A 19,716-nucleotide genomic window follows, 5' to 3' on the forward strand; every position below is an offset into this window, starting at 1 on the left:
ATTTATTTGACCGTGGAACCTTGTTTCCTCGGTATCTTTCAGCACCAGTGTCCCATGGAGACCCATCTGGGAAATGCTGGCTGAGAAAAAAAAAAGTGACAGTCTCTGATTGACCTTTGCCAAGAGCAAACACTTGCCTCTCAGACCTTGCCCTCTCTCTTCCTCTCTAGCCTCGAACTTTGAGCTTCCTCTCTCTGACCCCAGTCTCTTATCTGTCCACCTCTTGCACTAGTGCCTTCCCCAAGCCACCTTCTGCTCTTAGCCTGACCTCCATATGTCAGGTTCTGCTTCCTTCTGTCTCCTATTGGCTCTTCTGGTTTCCTTGACCCCATCAGGGGTCAGTGGCTCAGTGATGCTTAGTGGGGCTAGGCCAGGCTCCTGCTCATCTTAAGAACCAGCAGGACTAAACCCTGAGGCTACCGGGCGATACAGTGCAGAGCTTAAGGGCAGAGGTTTGGGTCCCAGCTTAGTTATTTTCAGCTTTGTGACCTTGGCTAGGTCACCTGTAACTCTGGGCCTGTTTTGTCCTCTGTAAAATGGAATAATGATAGGTATGGAGACTAATAAGATAATATATATAAACTAGTTAGCACGGTACCCTGCACATGTCAAGATTATTATTATTGTAGTGGTAGTTATTATTCCTACCCTTATACGCTCACTCTTGATTTCTGTTTTTCCTTGAAATAAAAAAAAATTTTTAATGTTTATTTACTTTTGAGAGAGAGCATGTGCTCGAGCTGGAGAGGGGCAGAGAGAGGGAGACGCAGAATCTGAAGCAGGCTCCAGGCTCTGAGCTGTCAGCACAGAGCCCTATGTGGGGCCCTAACCCATGAACAGAGAGATCATGACCTGAGCCAAAGTCGGATTCTTAACTGACCAGCCACCCAGGCACCCCTACCCTTGAATTTTTAACTCAGCTCTTGATGTAACAATTTTTTTTCATTCATTCATGCATTCATTCATTCAGTGCCCACTGGCTCCCTTCACTCTTTTTCTGTGCCTTGCCACTGACACTATGATTTTGAACTCTGGTTCCTCCTGTTAGGAACACTGCATTTCTCAGTGTTTTTGTTTGTCTGTTTGTTTGTTTGTTTGGTGAACACTGAATGATCTCCATAAAAGGTTCAGCACAGAGCCTGTCTGTACTAGGGGCAGAGGGAATGTCTATTTATTCATTTCCCCTCGTCCTTCCCTCTCTTCCTGGCAGGAGCTGGTTGGGAATCCCATTTCAATTTGCTCCCATCCACTTGCTACGGGGTGCCCTCTGCTGCCCCCTCCTGGCCCCTGCCAGTCTGTAATTAATCCTGCAGGTCTGTCCTCTGGGGATAGGATGCCAGGTCAGATTTTAGGCACTTGCCTGAAGATCACCTAAGTGATTAAGGAAGAGAGTCAGGGGCACCTGGGTGGCTCAGTTGGCTAAGCGTACAACTTTGGCTCAGATCGTGATCTCTTGGCTTGTAAGTTTGAGCCCTGCATTGGGCTCTGTGCTGACAGCACAGAGCCTGCTTGGGATTCTCTCTCTCTCTCCCTTTCTCTCTGCTCCTCCCCAGCTTGTGCATGCACACTCTCTCTTTCTCAAAATAAATAAACTTAAAAAAAAAAAGGAAGAGAGTCAGAATTTAAATCCAGGCAGTCCTGTCTGATCGTACACCCCTTAACCACTATGCTCTTATGTCTGCTGAGAATTTCTGTTCAAAGCAGGTGTTCCCTATAATAAGACACATATCATGGTTTGTCAAAGCTGTGGTGTCTTCTACTGGTGCAGGGGTGTGCTCCTTCTGTGCGTGGGTGAATTAATGAACAAATAATGTTAATAAAGGCCGAGGAAGAAACATGCTACAGATACTGCTGAGACGTGCTGTGTAGAATAGACATATATACCCAGACTCCTCCTTTTCCTGAGACTGATGTAGCAATGCCTACTTACCACTTCGGATGGGTTTTTTAGTGAAATGATCTTTAAAATATAGTGTGTGGGCCCCTGGGTGGCTCAGTAGGTTAAGCATCAGACTTTTGATTTCGGCTTAGGTCATGATCTCACAGTTCATGAGATCGAGCCCTGTGTCAGGCTCAGCGCTGACACCATGGAGCCTGCTTAAGAGTCTCTCTCTGCCCTTCCCCCACTCATGCTTGCTCTCTTTTTCTCTCTCAAAATAAATAAATAAACTTAAAAAAGTAGACTTAAAAATAGTATGTGTACATATATGTATATAGATAGATATGTGAGTATAAGTATGTGTATACACATATTTATATATATAGTATGCATATATAAATATACATATTATATATTTATGTGGATATACATATGCATATAAAACTCATGGTAATACACACATATTTGCTTTCCATCATTCCTGACTTGCTATTTATTCAAACCTTCTACTAGCAGCTGGGTGTTGTGTTTAGTTGGAGGAGGTGTTTAGTGATACTCTGATGTTCCAGATTTGGGGCAAGTGTCTGTCCTGGCAAATGGCAGAGCCAGGCCTGGAGCTCAGCTTTTGTTTTGAGAAGAATCGTCTCTCTTGGCGAGCATCTGCTGTCTGAACTTCTACATGAGTGTCTGAACCATGCTAACTGCATGTTCTCTCCAGGTGTTAGCTGAGGTCCTCACCGGCATCCCTGCAATGGATAATGACCGAAGCCCAGTTTACCTGGTAAGGGAACCAGTCACTTCTGGCTCACAGCTAGCAGGGGAGGGATCTGGAGGGCAGAGACCTCTACTGTACCCATTTTACAGCTGGTTATGAGGCCTCAGTCTAGGGTTTGATCTGCAAAGTAACCTTAACTTCTCTCCTACTTACCAGCCAGCCAAGAATTTATTTTTTGTGATAAAAGAACTCAGAATGTTTAGGGGAAACCCATTTCTTCTCTCCACACATCCAGCAATCAAATAGAATTTGTTTTCAAGTTGGTAAAAGTGAATTTCAGCCCTCTTAAATGGGTTTATATAATAAAAACAATAATTTCTACTTTGAGGGTTCAAAGAATTAGCATTCCTGTGTATATACATACAGTGTAATTTCAAAAATATAACAGCACAGCCAGACTCTGTGTTTGGCACCTTACATATATTATCTTTCTAAGTCATCTCAAAACCGCCACGAGATTGCTAGGGTCATTGCGTTCACCCACACTTGAGAAAAGCAGGCTCTGAGGTTTGCCTGAGATCTCAGCTTTACTAAGTGTCAGAGCTGGACTTCCACGTCAGGTCTTTCTGGACCACAGATCCTGAGTTCTTAACCCCGACACTTGGCTGACTCTTTAATTTTCATGACAGTGCAACCATATGAATTCAAGATTATTATCATCCCCATTTTTCTGATGAGAAAACTAAGGCCAAGGTGAAGAGATTTGTCTCATGCCCCCCAGTGAGATCTGTGGTAGAACTGGGATTTGAACCCATGTTTTCTGCAGAGTTCCAAATCCTTTTCATCAGTTTGAGAGGGGAGCACCTTTCCTGACTTGATGGTGAAGCCATGAGAGCAGTTGGTTTTTTGTGGCTGGGCCCCAAAAGCATCCCCTGGGCCCTGGGGTGGGGGGCTGAAGGCCTTCCTACACACAGGAAGCCATGACTTCTCCCTTTGCTGATCCCCCAAGCTCTGCCACTTTTGGGCCACCGAGCCCCAGATACTGCACAGAGGTAGGTTTCAGATTTGATGTGGGGCAATTTGAGGTGGTTTCTCCTATTCTGACAGTTTTCTTTTCTTTTCTTTTCTTTTCTTTTCTTTTCTTTTCTTTTCTTTTCTTTTCTTTTCTTTTCCTTTCCTTTCCTTTCCTTTCCTTTCCTTTCCTTTCTTTCTTTCTTTTCTTTTTTTCTTTCTGCATTTTATTTATCTTTTTACTTTTTAATTTACATCCAAGTTAGTTAGCATATGGGGCAATAATGATTTCAGGAGTAGATGCCAGTGATTCATCCCCTATGTAAAACAACCATTGCTCACCCCAACAAGTGTCTTCCTTAATGCCTCTTACCCATTTAGCCCATCCCCCCTCCCACAGCCCCTCCAGCAGCCCTCAGTTTGTTCTGTGTATTTAAGAGTCTCTTATGTTTTGTCCCCCTCCTTGTTTTTATATTATTTTTGCTTTCCTTCCCTTATGTTCATCTGTTTTATATCTTAAATTCCTCATATGAGTGAAGTCATATGATATTTGTCTTTCTCTGACTAATTTTGCTTAGCATAATACCCCCCCCCCCCCCAGTTCCATCCACGTAGTCGCAAACGGCAAGAGTTGATTCTTTTTGATAGCCGGGTAATACTCCATTGCATATATATGTACCACATCTTCTTTATCCATTCACCCATCAATGGACATTTGGACTATTTCCATACTTTGGCTATTCTGACAGTTTTCGTGAAGTGAATTCCCTAGCAGTCCTCTGGGTCTCCCTGGATGAATGTCACAGGAGAAGGAGCTTATTGAGACATTTATGTAAAAATTTCTGGAAGGCATTTTTTGTTAATGGTTTCTAAAAATGTGGAGGAAGGGACTCCTGCTGGCTCACTCAGTACAGCATGAGACTCTTGATATTGGGGTCATGAGTTCAAGCTCTATGTTGGGCATAGAGTTTACTTTATAAAAATGTGGAGGGTATAGTTTTTTAAAAATCTTAATTAAAAAAAATTAAGATTGCACATGTATTTAAGATTTGGGTCAGAGATGAAAGCTGGTAACACGTAGTGTGGTCCACGGTAGGAGGAAGCTGGCCTTTCCTTCACCCTCGGGGGAGTGTTTCTGGCCACAGTGTTTTCGGAGGTCATTAGGTGGTTTCCATCAAAATTTAAAATGGGCGTGCCTTCTGAGGCAGCAATTTCACTTGTACATAGGGACACACACATACAAGGGAGGAAAGACAGATGGACAAGAACGTTGATTGTAGCATTATTTATGTTAGTAAAGAGCTGCAAACAAGTGAAATATGTGTCAACTGGGAGGTGGTTAAAGAAATGACAGTATAATCACACACCGTGGAAATTCCATGAAGTTATTCATAAATAAGTTCATGAACATAAGTTTATAAATATTTATAAGTAATGAGGACAAAGTGTATAATGTGATAAATTTTGACATATGTATACATCTGCAAAATCATCACCAAGCCAAGCTCATGACTGTGCCTACTACCTCAGAAGTTACCTCTTCCCCTTTGTAATCCTCCCTGCCCATCCCTCCCAGCCCCTGCCATCCCCCACAGCCATTGATCTGCTTTTTGTCACTGTACAAGGCTCCATTTTCTGGACTTTCATACAAAATAAATCAGAGAGAGAGTACTCTTGTTGTCTGGATTTTTCCACTCAGCATGGCTATTCTGAGATACATCCATGTTCTTTGTGTCAGTGGTTCGTTTCTTTTTGCTGAGTAATGTTCCTTTGCAGACATGTGCCACTGTTTGTCCCATCACCTGTTGATGGACATGTGGGGTGTTTCCAGTTTTTGATCGTTACACATACAGCTGCTAGGTACTGTTGTGTGTGGGTCTCACTGTGGACATGTGCATTCATTTCTGTTGAGGTATAATTCACACTTGTGAGGTGTATAGAATGGTGTACGTCTTAGAAAATGTAGACATTTATGTAACCAACACCACCACAATCAAGATATGGAGTATTTCCATCATTCCAGAAAATTCCCTTGTGCAGTTTTAGAGTCAATGCCTTCTCCCCACTTCCAGCCCCTGGCAACTACTGATCTAATTTCTGACCTCATAGTTCTTTTTTGGAATATCAGATAAATGGAATCATAGAGTGTGTACCTGTTTGTTTCTGGCTTCTTCCACTTAGTGTGGTGCTTTTGAGATTCATCCACGCTATTTTGTATACTAGTCGTTCATTCCTTTTCTTGCTGAGGAATATTCCAATGTATGGATATATGACCATTTGTTTAACACCAGTTGTTGGACATTTGGGCCACTTCCAGGTTTTGGCACTTCCAAATAAAGCTAACATAAACATCTTATAAAAAAAAATAATGAGAGGGGTGCCTGGGTGGCTCAGTCAGTTAAGCGTCCAACTTCGGCTCAGGTCATGATCTCTGTTTGTGAGTTTGAGCCCCGAGTCGGGCTCTGTGTTAACAACTCAGAGCCTGGAGCCTGCTTTGGATTCTGTCTCCTTCTCTCTCTGCCCCTCCCCACTTGTGCTCTCTCTGTCTCTCAAAAATAAATAAATGAAAAAAAAAACTTTTTTTAAATAATGAGAAAGACACATATGTTCTGACAGGAAAATATCTCCAAGTGAAAAAAGCAAGTTCAGAATACCTTTATAGTTTAATCCCATCTTTGGCAATAAGTAGATGAATGAATAAAAAAAAACTTGTAGCTTACATTTTCTTATTTGCAAACTGGGATAGATAATAGTACCTACTTAAGGGGCTTTAGTGAAGGTTGAGTAATATGTACCTAAAACAGTACCAAAAACAGTGACTTAGAGCGGCACCTGGGTGGCTCAATCAGTTGAGTGTCCCACTCTTGATTTCAGCTCAGGTTGGGGGATCATGCCCTGGTGACAGGGTCTGTGCTGAGCGTAGAGCCTGATTAATATTTTCTCTCTCTCTGCCTCTCTCTCTCTTTCTTCCCCCCCCAAAAAAAAATTAAAAGAAATTAAAAAGTTAAAAAAAATACCAGTGACTAAAATATAGTAAGCACTATATGAGTTAACTATTAACTATGATTACCGCTATTTTAATAACTCTTTTTTTTTTTTTAATTTTTTTTTCAACGTTTTTATTTATTTTTCGGACAGAGAGAGACAGAGCATGAACGGGGGAGGGGCAGAGAGAGAGGGAGACACAGAATTGGAAACAGGCTCCAGGCTCTGAGCCATTAGCCCAGAGCCTGACGCGGGGCTCGAACTCCCGGACTGGGAGATCGTGACCTGGCTGAAGTCGGACGCTCAACCGACTGCGCCACCCAGGCGCCCCTATTTTAATAACTCTTAAGTGGTTGCTTGCCACTATAATAATTATTACATATAACTAATATGTAACAAAAGTAATTATACCTATAGACTTCTGTAGCAGAAGGTCTAGGATAATATAATCCAAACCACTAGCAGGTGTTACCTTTGGCAAGTGAAATTGAAGGGATAATCTGCATATTTGGTTCCAAAAACCCAACGCGCCTCTCTCCCCCACTTCTCTGGCCTCAGGCATGGCCACTTCTTGAAAGCCCCTGTTGTTATGGAGAATTTCGAAGCTGCACAAAAGTAAAGAGAAGAGTATAAGGAATCTCCATGGATCCATCCCATCAGTTATCATTATCACACTTTTCTTATTTCTTTTGGACCCAAAAAACATGTGTGTGTGTGTGTGTGTGTGTGTGTGTGTTAAAGCATAGCCTAAGGGCACCTGGGTGTCTCAGTTGGTTAAGTTGGTTGATTTCAGCTCAGCTCATGATCTCACGGTTGGTCACGGATGAGATCTAGCCCCCAGTCAGGCTCTGCGCTGTGGGTGGAGCCTGCTTAAGATTCACTCTCCCTCTCCACCTGCTCCTCCCCCTCCTCTCTCAAAAAAGAAAGAAAGCATAGCCCACGTATTATATTATGCCACCCATAAAATACAGTTTTCTTAATTCCTTAATATTATTTAACGCCCATTCCATATTTAAATTTCCCAAGTTGTCTCCAAAATTGCTTTTTAAAGTTGGTTTGTTTGAAACTGATACACACAAGGTCCACATGTTGCCTTTAATTATGTTTCTTGAAACCCTTCTTTTTTTTCTTAAAGTTCTTTAATTTAGATAATCTCTACACCCCATGCAGGGCTCAAACTCATGACCCCAAAATCAAGAGTTCATGCTCTTCTGAGTCAGCCAGACGCCCCTTGAAACTCTTCTAGTCTCCAACTGCACCCTTCCCCACTTTTTCTTTCCACATATTGCATTTTTGCATAAAGTGAGTCATTTGTACCATAGACTGTCTCATGTTCCGGATTTTTATGTCGTTGTGGTGTTCTTATTTCTCTATTCCTCTTATCCTGAGACTTGGTTAGATTCACGCTCAGTGCTGCTTCCTAGATGGTGCTGGGTGCTTTCCACTGCATCACAACACGATGCGCATAGTGGATCCTTCTCCTTCTGGTGCTGAGGTTCATCAGTGGGTCCAGGTGGAGTTGCTGACTCCACTAAGTTCGCTAAGTTTCCCCATCACCCCCCCCCCCCCCCCCCCCCGTGCTCTTAGCGTCTCTTGATGACTCTTGCCAGATGAGATCCGTGATTTCACGGGGGGAGGGGGGAGTCAAATGGTGAGCTTCTGCCTCTATCATTCTTTCAGGGCAGTTGTTTTGAACAGTTTCTGACTCTGTTTCAGATGGTGGTAACCTCCATATCTGTAAATAACACCCTTCTGATGTTTATTGATGTATCAACTTTAAACACCATGACAACTTCTTAAAATATGTATATATAGTTTGGGGTGCCTGGTTGGCTCAGTCATTTGAGTGGACTTTGGCTCAGGTCATGATCTCATGGTTTCTGAGTACAAGCCCCATGTCAGGCTCTGTGCTGTCAGCTCACAGCCTACATCCTGCTTCAGATTCTGTGTCTCTCCCTCTCTCTGCCCCTCCCCTGCTCATGCTCTGTCTCTCTCAAGAAAAAATAAACATGAAAAAAAATTTAAAAATATATTTAAAAAATTTTTTTTCAACGTTTATTTATTTTTGGGACAGAGAGAGACAGAGCATGAACGGGGGAGGGGCAGAGAGCGAGGGAGACACAGAATCGGAAACAGGCTCCAGGCTCCGAGCCATCAGCCCAGAGCCTGATGCGGGGCTCGAACTCGCGGACCGCAAGATCGTGACCTGGCTAAAGTCGGACGCTTAACCGACTGCGCCACCCAGGCGCCCCTAAAAATATATTTTAATATGTATTTATTATTGACAGAGAGAGAGAGTGAGAGCACAAGTGGGGCAGGGGCAGAGAGAGGGAGACAGAGGATCTGAAGCGGGCTCTACGCTGACAGCAGAGAGCTCAGTGTGGGGCTTGAATTCACAAACCATGACACCATGACCTGAGCTGAAGTCAGACACTTAACAGACTGAACCACCCAGGCATCCCTATATTTATATTTAAATATATATTCATATTTTATATTATTTACGACATGGAGCTCCATCACTTTTTGCATTTTATATAGCATAAAATATTGTACAATATTTATAGTGCATATAACATTGTATACAACATAAAGTACATTGTAATATTTGCATATATTTACATGAGTAACTACATAAAATACTACATATTCTATGAAATATAATTACAAATATGTACACATATAACATACTGATTAAAGTATATATTATATATAACAGAATATGTGTGGAAAATTTATATTAAATGTTTTACTATGTACACAAATAAATATATCACAAATATAAAACATAAATGTAAATGCTTCATATGTTAGTGTAATGTACAACAGATTGTTATATCAATAACAATATGCTATAATGCTGAATGCAATATGCTATATGCTATATGTTATATCAGTAAATATACATAATTATATTACATAGTTCCCTATACTATATTTAATATATTTAATCAATGTATTTAATATATTTGCAACATATTTACATATTTGTAAATATGTAAATATATACTTATGAAATATTATGAAACATAATTTATACTATTTATGTTTATATATTTATATAAAAATATATAGCATAACTTTTGTCATATGCATAGTTTAGATTTCTGCTAAGTAGTATAAAATATTATAAACCTTATAATATATAAATATAAAATTTATAAAATTGTAAGTATACACAATATTTATATAGTAGATCTCCTATTAAATATATATGTGTTAGGGGCTCACTTAGTAGAGGATGTGACTCTTGGTCATGAGTTTGAGCCCCATGTTGGGTGTACGAATTACTTAAATAAATAAAACTTTAAAAAAGAATAATGCTTCTTGAACTTTAAAAAATAAATAAATATACATGAGTCAGAATCCTACACCCTAAAATATGTATTTTATATCAAAAAAATGTGCCTGTAATTGTTAATAAAATTAAATTATGAATGTAAATAAAGTGTTTAGCATGTAGTACTATATAAACCATAGCTATTGCTACTATTTATCATGGTCACTAATAGACTATTGAATCTTTATTCAGTGTCGAGTGTCACACTTCATGCCTTAGATGCGTTATATCTTTTAATCTTTGTGTTAGTCCTATTATCCCCATTTTCCTGGTAAATCAACTGAGGCCTATGTTAAGTCCCTCCCTGGGTGGTATTAGTGTATTATGGAACACCTTGTACACACAGGGAACTTATCAGTTCTCCAGTTCTGGCTTTTTTCCTTGTTTCTTGGATCCTTGTATGCTTTTATTTCTTAAAATCCTGTTAAAATTTTTTTTTTACATTTTATTTATTTTTGAGAGAGACAGAGAGACAGAGCACAAGTGGGGGAGGGGCCGAGAGAGAAGGAGACACGGAATCTGAAGCAGGCTCCAGGCTCTGAGCTGTCAGCACAGAGCCCGATGCGGGGCTTGAGCCCACGAACCGTGAGATCATGACCTGAGCCGAAGTCAGTTGCTTAACTGACTGAGCCACCCAGGCGCCCCTTAAAATCCTGTTTTCTGCGAAGTTTTGCAGCCCTGGTGTGTCGCGGGGGATGGTGGGGAATGTGCGGGTTGAATCCCACATCCCTGCAACTCACACTGGAGTGTTTATCCTCTTCTTCCCACAGAAGGATTTACTCCTCAGTGAAATCCCAAGCAGCACCACCTCACTCTGCTGCAGGAAGACGGGCGTGGAAAAGGTGATGGCTAAGGAGATCTGCCAGAAGTACCTGGAGAAGAGAGCTGGGAGGCTGCTGGAGGACTGCGCCCAGGCCTTGGCTATGGCTGCCTGCCTCTGCCTGCGGAGGCGGAATGCCAGCCTGGCAGAGGTGAGCCTCACTCTCAGCCTTTACCCTGGCGATGAGCCCTGCCCTGGGGTGGGTGGGCCTCCCGTCCCGGTGGCCCTGTGGTTCTGCTTTACCAGGGACTAGGTTAACACTCGGGGTCAAGCCCTTTACCGAGATGTGATTTCATAAACCTGAGCCTTATTTGGTTGCAAGCATCACAACTTAATGGAGCTCATAAGAGCAAAGCAGGGAAGCCAGTGACCCAGAGTAGCTCAGGAACCTGAGGGCAGTGTGCTGGGGACCTCAGGAAGCCCAGGATCCCGTACTCAGATGTTAATAGAACTCTGCTTTCCCTGAATCTGCTTGATTCCTCCTCTCCTCTCCGTAGGCTCCCTTTTCTTGACCTGTGTTTTGGTTAGGAGATATGGCCACGGGTATTATTTATATGCTATGGTTCTACCCTGACTGGGAGGTCAAGTCTCCAGGTCCCAATTCCAGTCTCTCAGTGAGAGAGCCTGTTTGGCCTACCTAGAGTCATTGTCCACCCGTTGACCAGTCAAGTAAGGCGAGGGGAGTGGGGCCCAGTTTATAAACCTGGTGGTCAGGGGGTCAACCCAAGAAAGCTGGAAGGGCTAAGTCCTAGAGGAAGGGAGCATCCTTAACCCATGGGCCAGGCAGATATCCCAGAAATCAACCATATCAGGGGCTATAGCATCTTTCTATGCATGTGATATAGAGTGGTGGTTTCCATGGTAACAAGTATAGATTTGTGGTCCATGCTGGGTATTTCTAAGGACCAAATGATTGCCTGAGAGGACTCTGAGACTAACAGTGATCTTCAAGTGGTGTTTGGCAGAGAGGGACTCCTTGCAGTTACCTCAGGAGTTGCTTTTGGCAGCAAGAGGGCTCGGGGAGGTGCAGGCCCCACCCAGGACTACAACCAGTCACCCCCTTTTACTTCACATAATTGTACTGAGTACTTAACACTTCATTTGAGGAAAGGGCTTAGTAGCTGAAAAAAAAAAAGTCTTTGAACACCACCGCTGTAGCCCAGGCCTGCCATTTTATAGATGGGCAAGTAAAGATGAGGCCACAGAGTGAGTTTCTGTCAGAGCTCCACGTTCATTCCCATGTCCACCATATTGCACTGGGATGTGGCAGGAGCTAGAGACCCAAGTGGTTGTTCTTCGCCTGAGCTGTTCCAGGTGCCAAGTGGCACAGCATTCATTCAGTACTTGTGTGTTGGGCGGGGGGATCAAATCGGTGAACAAGGCAGGTCCAGTTCTGCTTTTCTGGAGCTCACAGACAATGCGTAGTAGTCATCTGTGTGGTGAGCACTATAGCATATGATGGGGTCCCACCCAGGAGGATTTTCCCCAGGTAGTGATTGTAAGCAAAGAGCAATCCAAACAGAAGGAGCAGCTCCTGCAGATGTCCTGAGGTGAGAGAAAGCCTGGCTTAGTCAAAGGTCTGGAAGAAGGTGTAAGTGACTACAACAAGAAGCACATGGGGAAGAGTGGCTTGTGGTGAGGCTGCTGAGAAAGGAGGAGCCCAATAATTTAGGGCTTTGCAGGCACAGTTAGGATTTTGAGGAAGACACTAGGGGTTTGAAGCAGGGGCAGGACGTAATCAGATTTATGTTCTGAAAAGATCTGTCTCCCTGAACCACTTATTCTTTCATTCAGGCTTTCATCTCTTCATTTATTTTATTCTTTTGTTCAACGTATCAGTTAAAGGACACTCGATGAAGCTGTTATAATGAGGAGACTCGAAAATACAGTGGTTTAAATGAGATAGAAATTTATTCTCTTTAGCTGAACAGCTTCAACGCAGGCAGTTCAGAGCTGATGTGGCAGCGCCACTTTACTGGGGACTCCAGGCCACCTCTATATTTTTGTTTTGCTATCCTTACTGTGTGGCTTCCGTTTCAGAGTCCAAGATGGCTGCTCTAGCTCAGGCCATCACATCTTCATTCCAGCCATTGAAAGCGGGTTAAGAGGAAGAGGAGAACACACTCCTTACCTTTTAAAGGTGTGACTTGGAAATGCACACATCACTTTTTCTCACACCCCATAGGCCCTAATCTAGTGACATGGCCACACCTAGCCACAAGGGAATGCAGTTTTTAGCTTGGCAAATATTTATTTGGTACATGCTCTGAAGATTTGTCTCAAGAGGTGACATTTGAACTGGACCTTGAAGGATGAGGAGGCATTAGTTATGTAGAATAAAGGAGATAGGGCATTTAAGGTATACAAAGAGGAATGAGAAGTGCTTCTTGCCCTCAGTATTGCACAAATAAACTGGGAAGATGAGAGGTCATCTGGGTCATGGACTTGAAGACAAGCAGGCCTGGGGTCAGTAGTTCTGTTACTTACTGGCTGAGTAGCCTTAGGCAGGGAACTTAATTTCTCTGGTCTTTTAAATTTTTTACCTATAAAAACTCACTGTGCATCACATTCAAATGTGCTTTTTAAGTTGCAAAGGGACTGAGCAAGTGAGATGTGTCATCGTTATTAAGGGTATATCTGTCTGCCCTTTGTGCATGTGTGTGTGTGTGTGTGTGTGTGTATGTATGTATACAAAGAAGAAACATTCCTTGCCTGCCTCCCTCTGATTTTCTAACCTCCCTAGTTAGAAATGTCCTCAAGAGCAATATCTATATTACTTGGGGCGTTTCCAGTTGAAAGAGATAGAATTTAAGTCAAACTCTTAGTCACACACATACCCACACACACAGGAGGGGGCCTGGGAGGGAGTATATGAATGAGTGAATGAATGAATGAATGAACTTATTGGCTCACATAAACAAATAGCAGACAGGAGACACAGGGTCTCAACCAGCAAAAGCTCATCTATCTCTGTCTCTGGCCTCTGTTTTATTCTTTGTGGGGGTCTTAATTTTTCCTGCTGTGAACAGGTTTTCTGTGTGGGTAGGGAGTCTGGATCTACCACTAGAAAGGAAACTGGAGTCTTTCCTCAATAAGCTTTAAGTAGAAAGGTCCCAGAGAAGGATTCTGGTTGACCAGCTTGGGTCACGTGATCAAACCTTAAATCATTATGGTCAGAGGAATGGGATACAATGTTTGGTCCATCTTGGTCATGTGCTCTTTTCAAAGGCACATGCTCTCTTCTTCTAGACAAAGCAGCAAGAATCAACATTTGATTCTTCAGTCTCCCTCTTTCTCTCTCTCGGCCCGGGAGACCTGTAAGATTTTTGATTTCAGAGAAAGTTCTTATCTCTCCTCTCTCCAAGGTGTGTGGTTCTGTGGCCGCTGTGGAAGAGCGGCTGAGAGATCAGGAGACGTTGTCCCCTTGGAGTGGGCTTTCCAAGAGCACAGGCTCTTCCTCCAACACCCCAGAAGAAACGGACGATGTGGACAATTCCAGCCTTGATGCCTCCTATTCCATGAGGGCAGCACCCAGGGCTGGGGATGTTGCCTCACTCCCCCCTACAGAGGGCAGAGAAGGCAGGCTGCAGGCTGATGGGGGAATGCCGGCAGACTCCTCCTCTGGAGCCTATGCCAGTCCGGAGCCTCCCCAGGATGGTAAGTGTGTGGAGAATGGAGTGCTTACACAAGCTCGTTTATGGGTCTCTAACTCAGTCTGCCATTTGTTCCTTCTGTTGCTCTAATTCATGCGTTCTTTGATTTTTCAGCCATTCACCTACTAGCTGACTGCACAAAGAGAAGCCTTGGGTGGAGGTCATCCTTTATACTTCCCTCTGTCTCCGGCTGCCTATGTCCAGCCCATCACCCAGTCCTATCCATTGGCCTAAATATCTCTCAGCTCCATCTGCTTCTCTGCATTGCCTGGCCCCTCTTGGCCAAGCTACTGTCTTCTTGCTGGATGACCACACAGCCTCCCTGTGTCCCCCCTGATCCATTCTGGCCCCTTACCCTGTCCCTTCTCCAGCGACCAGCCAGAGTAGTTTTTAAAAACAACTCATGTCACCCCTTGTTTAAAGCCTTTGTATAGCTCCCCATCATACTGAGGGACCAAGTCAGAATTCTTCCTATCTCTCCGTCTCCTCTCCAAACACCCCAGGCTTCCTTCTGAAATAAAAATTTGGAAGGCCTGGGTGCCGAGGTGGCTCAGTCAGTTGAGTGTCCAATCCTTGATTTCGGCTCAGGCCATGATCCCAGGGTGGTGGCATGGAGCCTGCTTGAGATTCTCTCTCTCCCTCCTTGCCTCTCTTCCCCCACTCACATTCTCTCTCTCTCTCTCTCTCTCAAATTAAAAAAAAAAAAGACCTTTTTAATGCAGTGTCCTTGTCCATTACTAAACATGGCTTAATGAATGTCCCAGGCCCTACCTCTACCTACATCTTCCTCCCATTGGGAGAAGAGAGGAGGGAGAAGAGAGAGAGGGTGTAAGTGTTCATGCCAACGTCTCCCACCCATGAGAAGGAGCGTGGAAGGCCCCGCCTTTCTGAAAAGTGGGGGCAGGTGGCAAGGCTTCACTGCAAAGGCAGAAGCAGGGAAAATGCTCGTTATGCTCAGGGCCTGATTCAGAAACCTGATTTAAGTGAGAAACTGACCAAGTCTGACTTCTAAGAATTATAATAGTAACTATTTCTAAATGCCGTTTGTTCAAGTTCTTTCTTTAAATTTTCTGTTGAATGCCAGCTACAGAGACTTCATGGAAGATTGAGATCAATGAAGCCAAAAGGAAACTGATGGAGAATATCTTCTTCTACAAAGAAGGGAAACTGGACAGCCTTGAACTTTTTGGCCCCTGATAACTAGAACACAGCTGAAGATCCTTGTCCTCAATTGGAAAGATGAACACCAAATCAAGAAATAGATCTGATGCCGAATCAAAATCTCCCAGGAAACACCACCCCCCCAGCTTTCCTGGGCCGGGAAGAAAAGCTTCCAGAGTGAGCTAGGGAAGAAGGGACCTCAGCTTTTCAAGACAAAAAATACAGGAAGTCATCATTCTTTCTGGGATTTGTCAGTCAGAGCGGAGTATTAGGAGACTGAAGTGTAAACCGCGGTCCACGGGCCCAGAATGTGGGCGATTTTATGGGTTTGGGCTGTGTGTTAATACTGTTACCCAGCTCACACCCCTCAAGAACTGCCGGGGAGTGCTGTCATTTGTACTTTCCAAAGTTAAGATCTCTGGGTCACATTTGCCACCAACTCCTGCAAACTTCCATGGCCTGAAAGATTCTCAAGTTGTGTGTCCTAACGCAGTTCTTATATTCACATACCAAGGCCTCGAGTTTCACAAATGCCAGACACCTGGCAGAGGACTCAGTAGGTTTTCCACTTTCTGCATCTTGTAACCCACAGATATTTATTTAACGCCCACTCGGCACCTTTATCCTCCCATCCCACTAATGCTAATATTTTCAGTGGAGATTTTATTTTGAGAGTATGTATTATTTATGAGTGAATGAAGAATCTGGAGAGCTAGTTTCATGTCTGATTCTGCTATTTAAATCACTTATTTAATTTCTGGAACCTTGGTTTCCTTGTAAGTAACACCTGTTCGTTTTCCTTCCCGAGGCTGTTGGGAGGAACAGGTGAAATGGCTACAGAAGTACTTTGAAAATGCACTTGCCCTGTTTTATAAAATAAATAAAAACACAATAAATATAGATTTCTGCCATGTACTTAAGGTTTATGCAGTGGGTATTTTTTTGAAAAGTCATGTTGCAAATCTTTTTGGGAAACATCCTGTTTTGAATTCAGTGTGTCCTATTTTAAATAGTCCTATTGTAATGATTTCTTCTTTTCATAAAAATACATGGCAGGGGGGCACCTGGCTGGCTCAGTGGGAAGAGCACGTGACTCTTGATCTCAGGGTGGTTGAGTTTGAGCTCCACGTTGGGTGTAGAGATGAGTAAATAAATAAACTTAAAAAAATACATTGATAAAGTTAACAGATATCTTGTAATTAGTTTTGATTGTATCCAGATGAGTTTGGGAAGGGTGCCCTGCGCCACGGGGTATCATGGAGTGTCTAAGAGTTGGGCGCTGCCTCTAAATGTTGATTGTTAGTAGCTGTGTGATGTGTCAGGTTAGGGAGTTACTCTGAGCCTCTGTTTCTTCATCTACACAATGGAGAGAATAAAAAGTACCCTTTTCATGTGTTTGTCATCAGGCCAAGGGGAAGAACTTGCTTTGTGAAAGCATTCAGTAGTCCCCCAAGAAGTTCAGCTTTGTACTGATGCGTAACAAAGATGAGTGCACTCCGGTCTCAGGGGCAGCCATGTGTACTGACACCCCTGTTTTAAGCTCTAATGGCTGTGAGGAGTCAACAAGAGTGTGTGTTATATGCCCCAACCAGGACCTGGAATGTGGCAAGCACCTTACAATTCTGAGTAGGGTCTTTTCAGGACTAGTGCCAGTAGGGTACTGGTTATCAAGACATACCAGCATTTCGAGAATAGGGCTTCATACATTTCTGGAGAAGTCAGTGAAGGGGCGCCTGGGTTATGTCAGCTAAGCATCCGACTTCAGCTCAGGTCATGATCTCACGGTTCGTGAGTTTGAGCCCCACATCAGGCTCTGTGCTGACAGCTCAGAGCCTGGAGCCTGCTTCAGATTCTGTGTCTCCCTCTCTCTCTGCCCCTCCCCCCGCTCATGCTCTCTCTGTCTGTCTCTCAAAAATAAATAAAAATTAAAAAAAATGGAGAGGTCAATGAACTACTCTGACAATCTGATGAAAGCTACAGACCTTCTCCCCTCAACAGGATGTAAATATGTGCATAGACATTTGTGGATATGAATTCCAGGGGGGGCTCATGGGCACCATGATGTCTTTCTATGGATCCTTAGAGGGAAGGCCTTTTTTCCCCAAGTTAATAAATGTACATGACCAACAAAATCCAGTACAAACCATTACATGCTAGGAAAAAAGCCTTTTTTCCACTGGGGTTTTAGTCTCTTGCTTCTTGCTTCTTCTCTCCAGAAGTTACCACTGCTGCTGTTTGGGGTATCCTTCCAAAGATGATGAAAATTTTATCTTTTTGCTTAGCGTCATTAATCATTAGATTTCATTAGAAAATTTTCATTCGAAGATCAAAACTGTGAGTTAGACATGGAGTTGGAATTTCTGGCTTCAGTGTAGGTATGTTTTTTCACATCCTTCCTGGCCATTCTTCCTCAACAGTACTTTTGGATTACTTTAGTCTTTTTGCCTGGTATTCCACTCTAAGGATATTTTATAATTTATATAATTAGCTTCCAATGCTGGATGTTGAGGTGGTTTCATTCTTGTTACTACAAAGTGCTCCTTCCAAAGAGGCTGTACCAATTTACACGGAATCAGGTATGGGAATGCATTTCCCCCCATCCTCAGCTACAAAGAATATTATCATGCTTCTTGATCATTGCCGATTAATAGGTGAAAATTTATAATTTTATTCGTATTTTTAAGTGACAAGTGGAGCCATTATTTTCAGATATTAAAGAGCCTTTCGTAATTTGTGTCTGTTTCTTGGTTCCTTTCTGTTTCCTTGGTTCATTTTATTTCTTTTTAAGTTTTTAATTCCAGTTACTTAACATCTGTTTCTATTTTAATACTTAATTATTTTATTAAGACAGTTTTTTACATAGTAAGGACATCAGCCCTTTTTTATGTGTTGCATTTTTCTAATATTCTTTTAACTTTGATATTTTTTGCCCGGCAGAAATTTTACATTTTAGATTTTTGTATCGTCTTTTTTTCCCTGTGGCTCCTAACTTCCAACTCTGCCACTCTCTGGGTGTGTCACTCGGTCTCTGAACCAGTTTCCTGCTCTGCAAATGGGGTCATGATGTTAGTGCGGGTTCGAGGAGAGTATCGGGACCTGAACGCGTCTAGCTAAGGGTTGAAGCGCAGAGCAGCAGGGAGAGACACTGTAGGGTAGGGGTTCGCGGACGCCCACAGAGCCGTGGAACGCTGGCGGGCGGAACTGCGGCCCTCCCTAGCTTCGCGCTCTTCGGGCCCACGTGAGTGGCTCCGCCCCGCCTTGCTTCCGACCAATGCCTCCAAGCCTCCTGACCAACAGGCGAGCTCCGTCTTGCTCGGAGTCCCGCCCCCTGCCGATTCGAGCAATGGGCGTCCCCCGTTCGGCGCAGGACCCGCCCCCGCCGCACGCCGGACCGTGGGCCGCAGGGCTCGTTCCGGGAGGCGGGCGCCGCGGAGGCCGGTGTGGCCGGAGCTCGGGCGGAGGCCGGGCGCGGGCTGCAAGACTGGGGTGGGAGGCGAGCGGGCGGCTGGGGTGGGACGTTCCGGCCGTGGGGGCGGCGGGGGCGGCGTCTGGGCTGCGGCGGCAGGGGTCACCGGGCGAGCCGGAGGCTGTCCCGTGGCGGCCGAGCGCCGCACTGCTGGCTCCTGAGGGGCGGCTCGGGCCCCTAGGGCCCCGGGCTGGTCGGCGGGGCCGCGGGAGCAGGGCGGGCTGCGCGCCGGATCTGGCCCTGCCCTGCGGCCCGCCCTCGGCATTCCGGGCCTCTGGACCACGCGCCACCTCCAACCCCCTAAAGGCTGAGGGTCTGGTAGCCATGTGTGGACCCTAAAGCGCCTTGTAGTCTTTTGAAGCGCTTTGACATCTCGGAAGGGCTCTGTACTGCAAACTAAATCGAAGCGCTTTGTAATCCCGGAAGCGCTTTGACATCTCCCTAGTAGCGCTGTGCAAACTGAAGCGCTTGGTGATCGCGGAAGCACGTTGTGGGGTTTGGAAACCAAACCGACGCCCTTAGTAAATCTTGGATCGTTTTGACTAAGGCGAAGCGCTTTGGAATCGCGAACAGTAGAAGCGCGTTGGTATCTCCGAAACCTTGAGAACTGTGATGGGCAGTGGAAAGAACGGGGAAAGGTCAGTGAGGCCCCTGGCTCTGACCTGGCTTGCCCTCCTCCAGGGGGC

At 44.2% G+C, this 19,716-nt stretch overlaps 2 protein-coding genes across 8 annotated transcripts in view; both read left to right on the forward strand.

Annotated features, from left to right (window-relative positions):
• The window catches only part of IRAK2 (interleukin 1 receptor associated kinase 2), a 62,553-nt gene extending 46,074 nt beyond the window's left edge, over window positions 1-16,479 (forward strand). For 2 of the 3 annotated variants that reach the window (XM_003982467.6, XM_019824979.3), the window contains 4 exons: window positions 2,598-2,660; window positions 10,701-10,901; window positions 14,116-14,407; window positions 15,488-16,479. In XM_003982467.6, coding sequence (XP_003982516.2) covers window positions 2,598-2,660; window positions 10,701-10,901; window positions 14,116-14,407; window positions 15,488-15,600 — 669 coding nt within the window. In that variant the 3' untranslated portion in view covers window positions 15,601-16,479. The remainder of the gene's footprint in view (window positions 1-2,597; window positions 2,661-10,700; window positions 10,902-14,115; window positions 14,408-15,487) is intronic. The other variant, XM_019824978.3, reaches the window with a different exon arrangement.
• A 2,636-nt stretch (window positions 16,480-19,115) lies between these two features.
• TATDN2 (TatD DNase domain containing 2) overlaps window positions 19,116-19,716 on the forward strand; it is an 82,554-nt gene continuing 81,953 nt past the window's right edge. For all 5 annotated transcript variants that reach the window (XM_003982468.6, XR_006593959.1, XR_006593958.1 and 2 more), the window contains exon 1: window positions 19,116-19,668. The gene's annotated coding sequence lies outside the window, so the exon portion shown is untranslated. The remainder of the gene's footprint in view (window positions 19,669-19,716) is intronic.

This window comes from Felis catus, chromosome A2, assembly GCF_018350175.1.
Source record: "Felis catus isolate Fca126 chromosome A2, F.catus_Fca126_mat1.0, whole genome shotgun sequence".
Lineage (NCBI taxonomy): Eukaryota > Metazoa > Chordata > Mammalia > Carnivora > Felidae > Felis > Felis catus.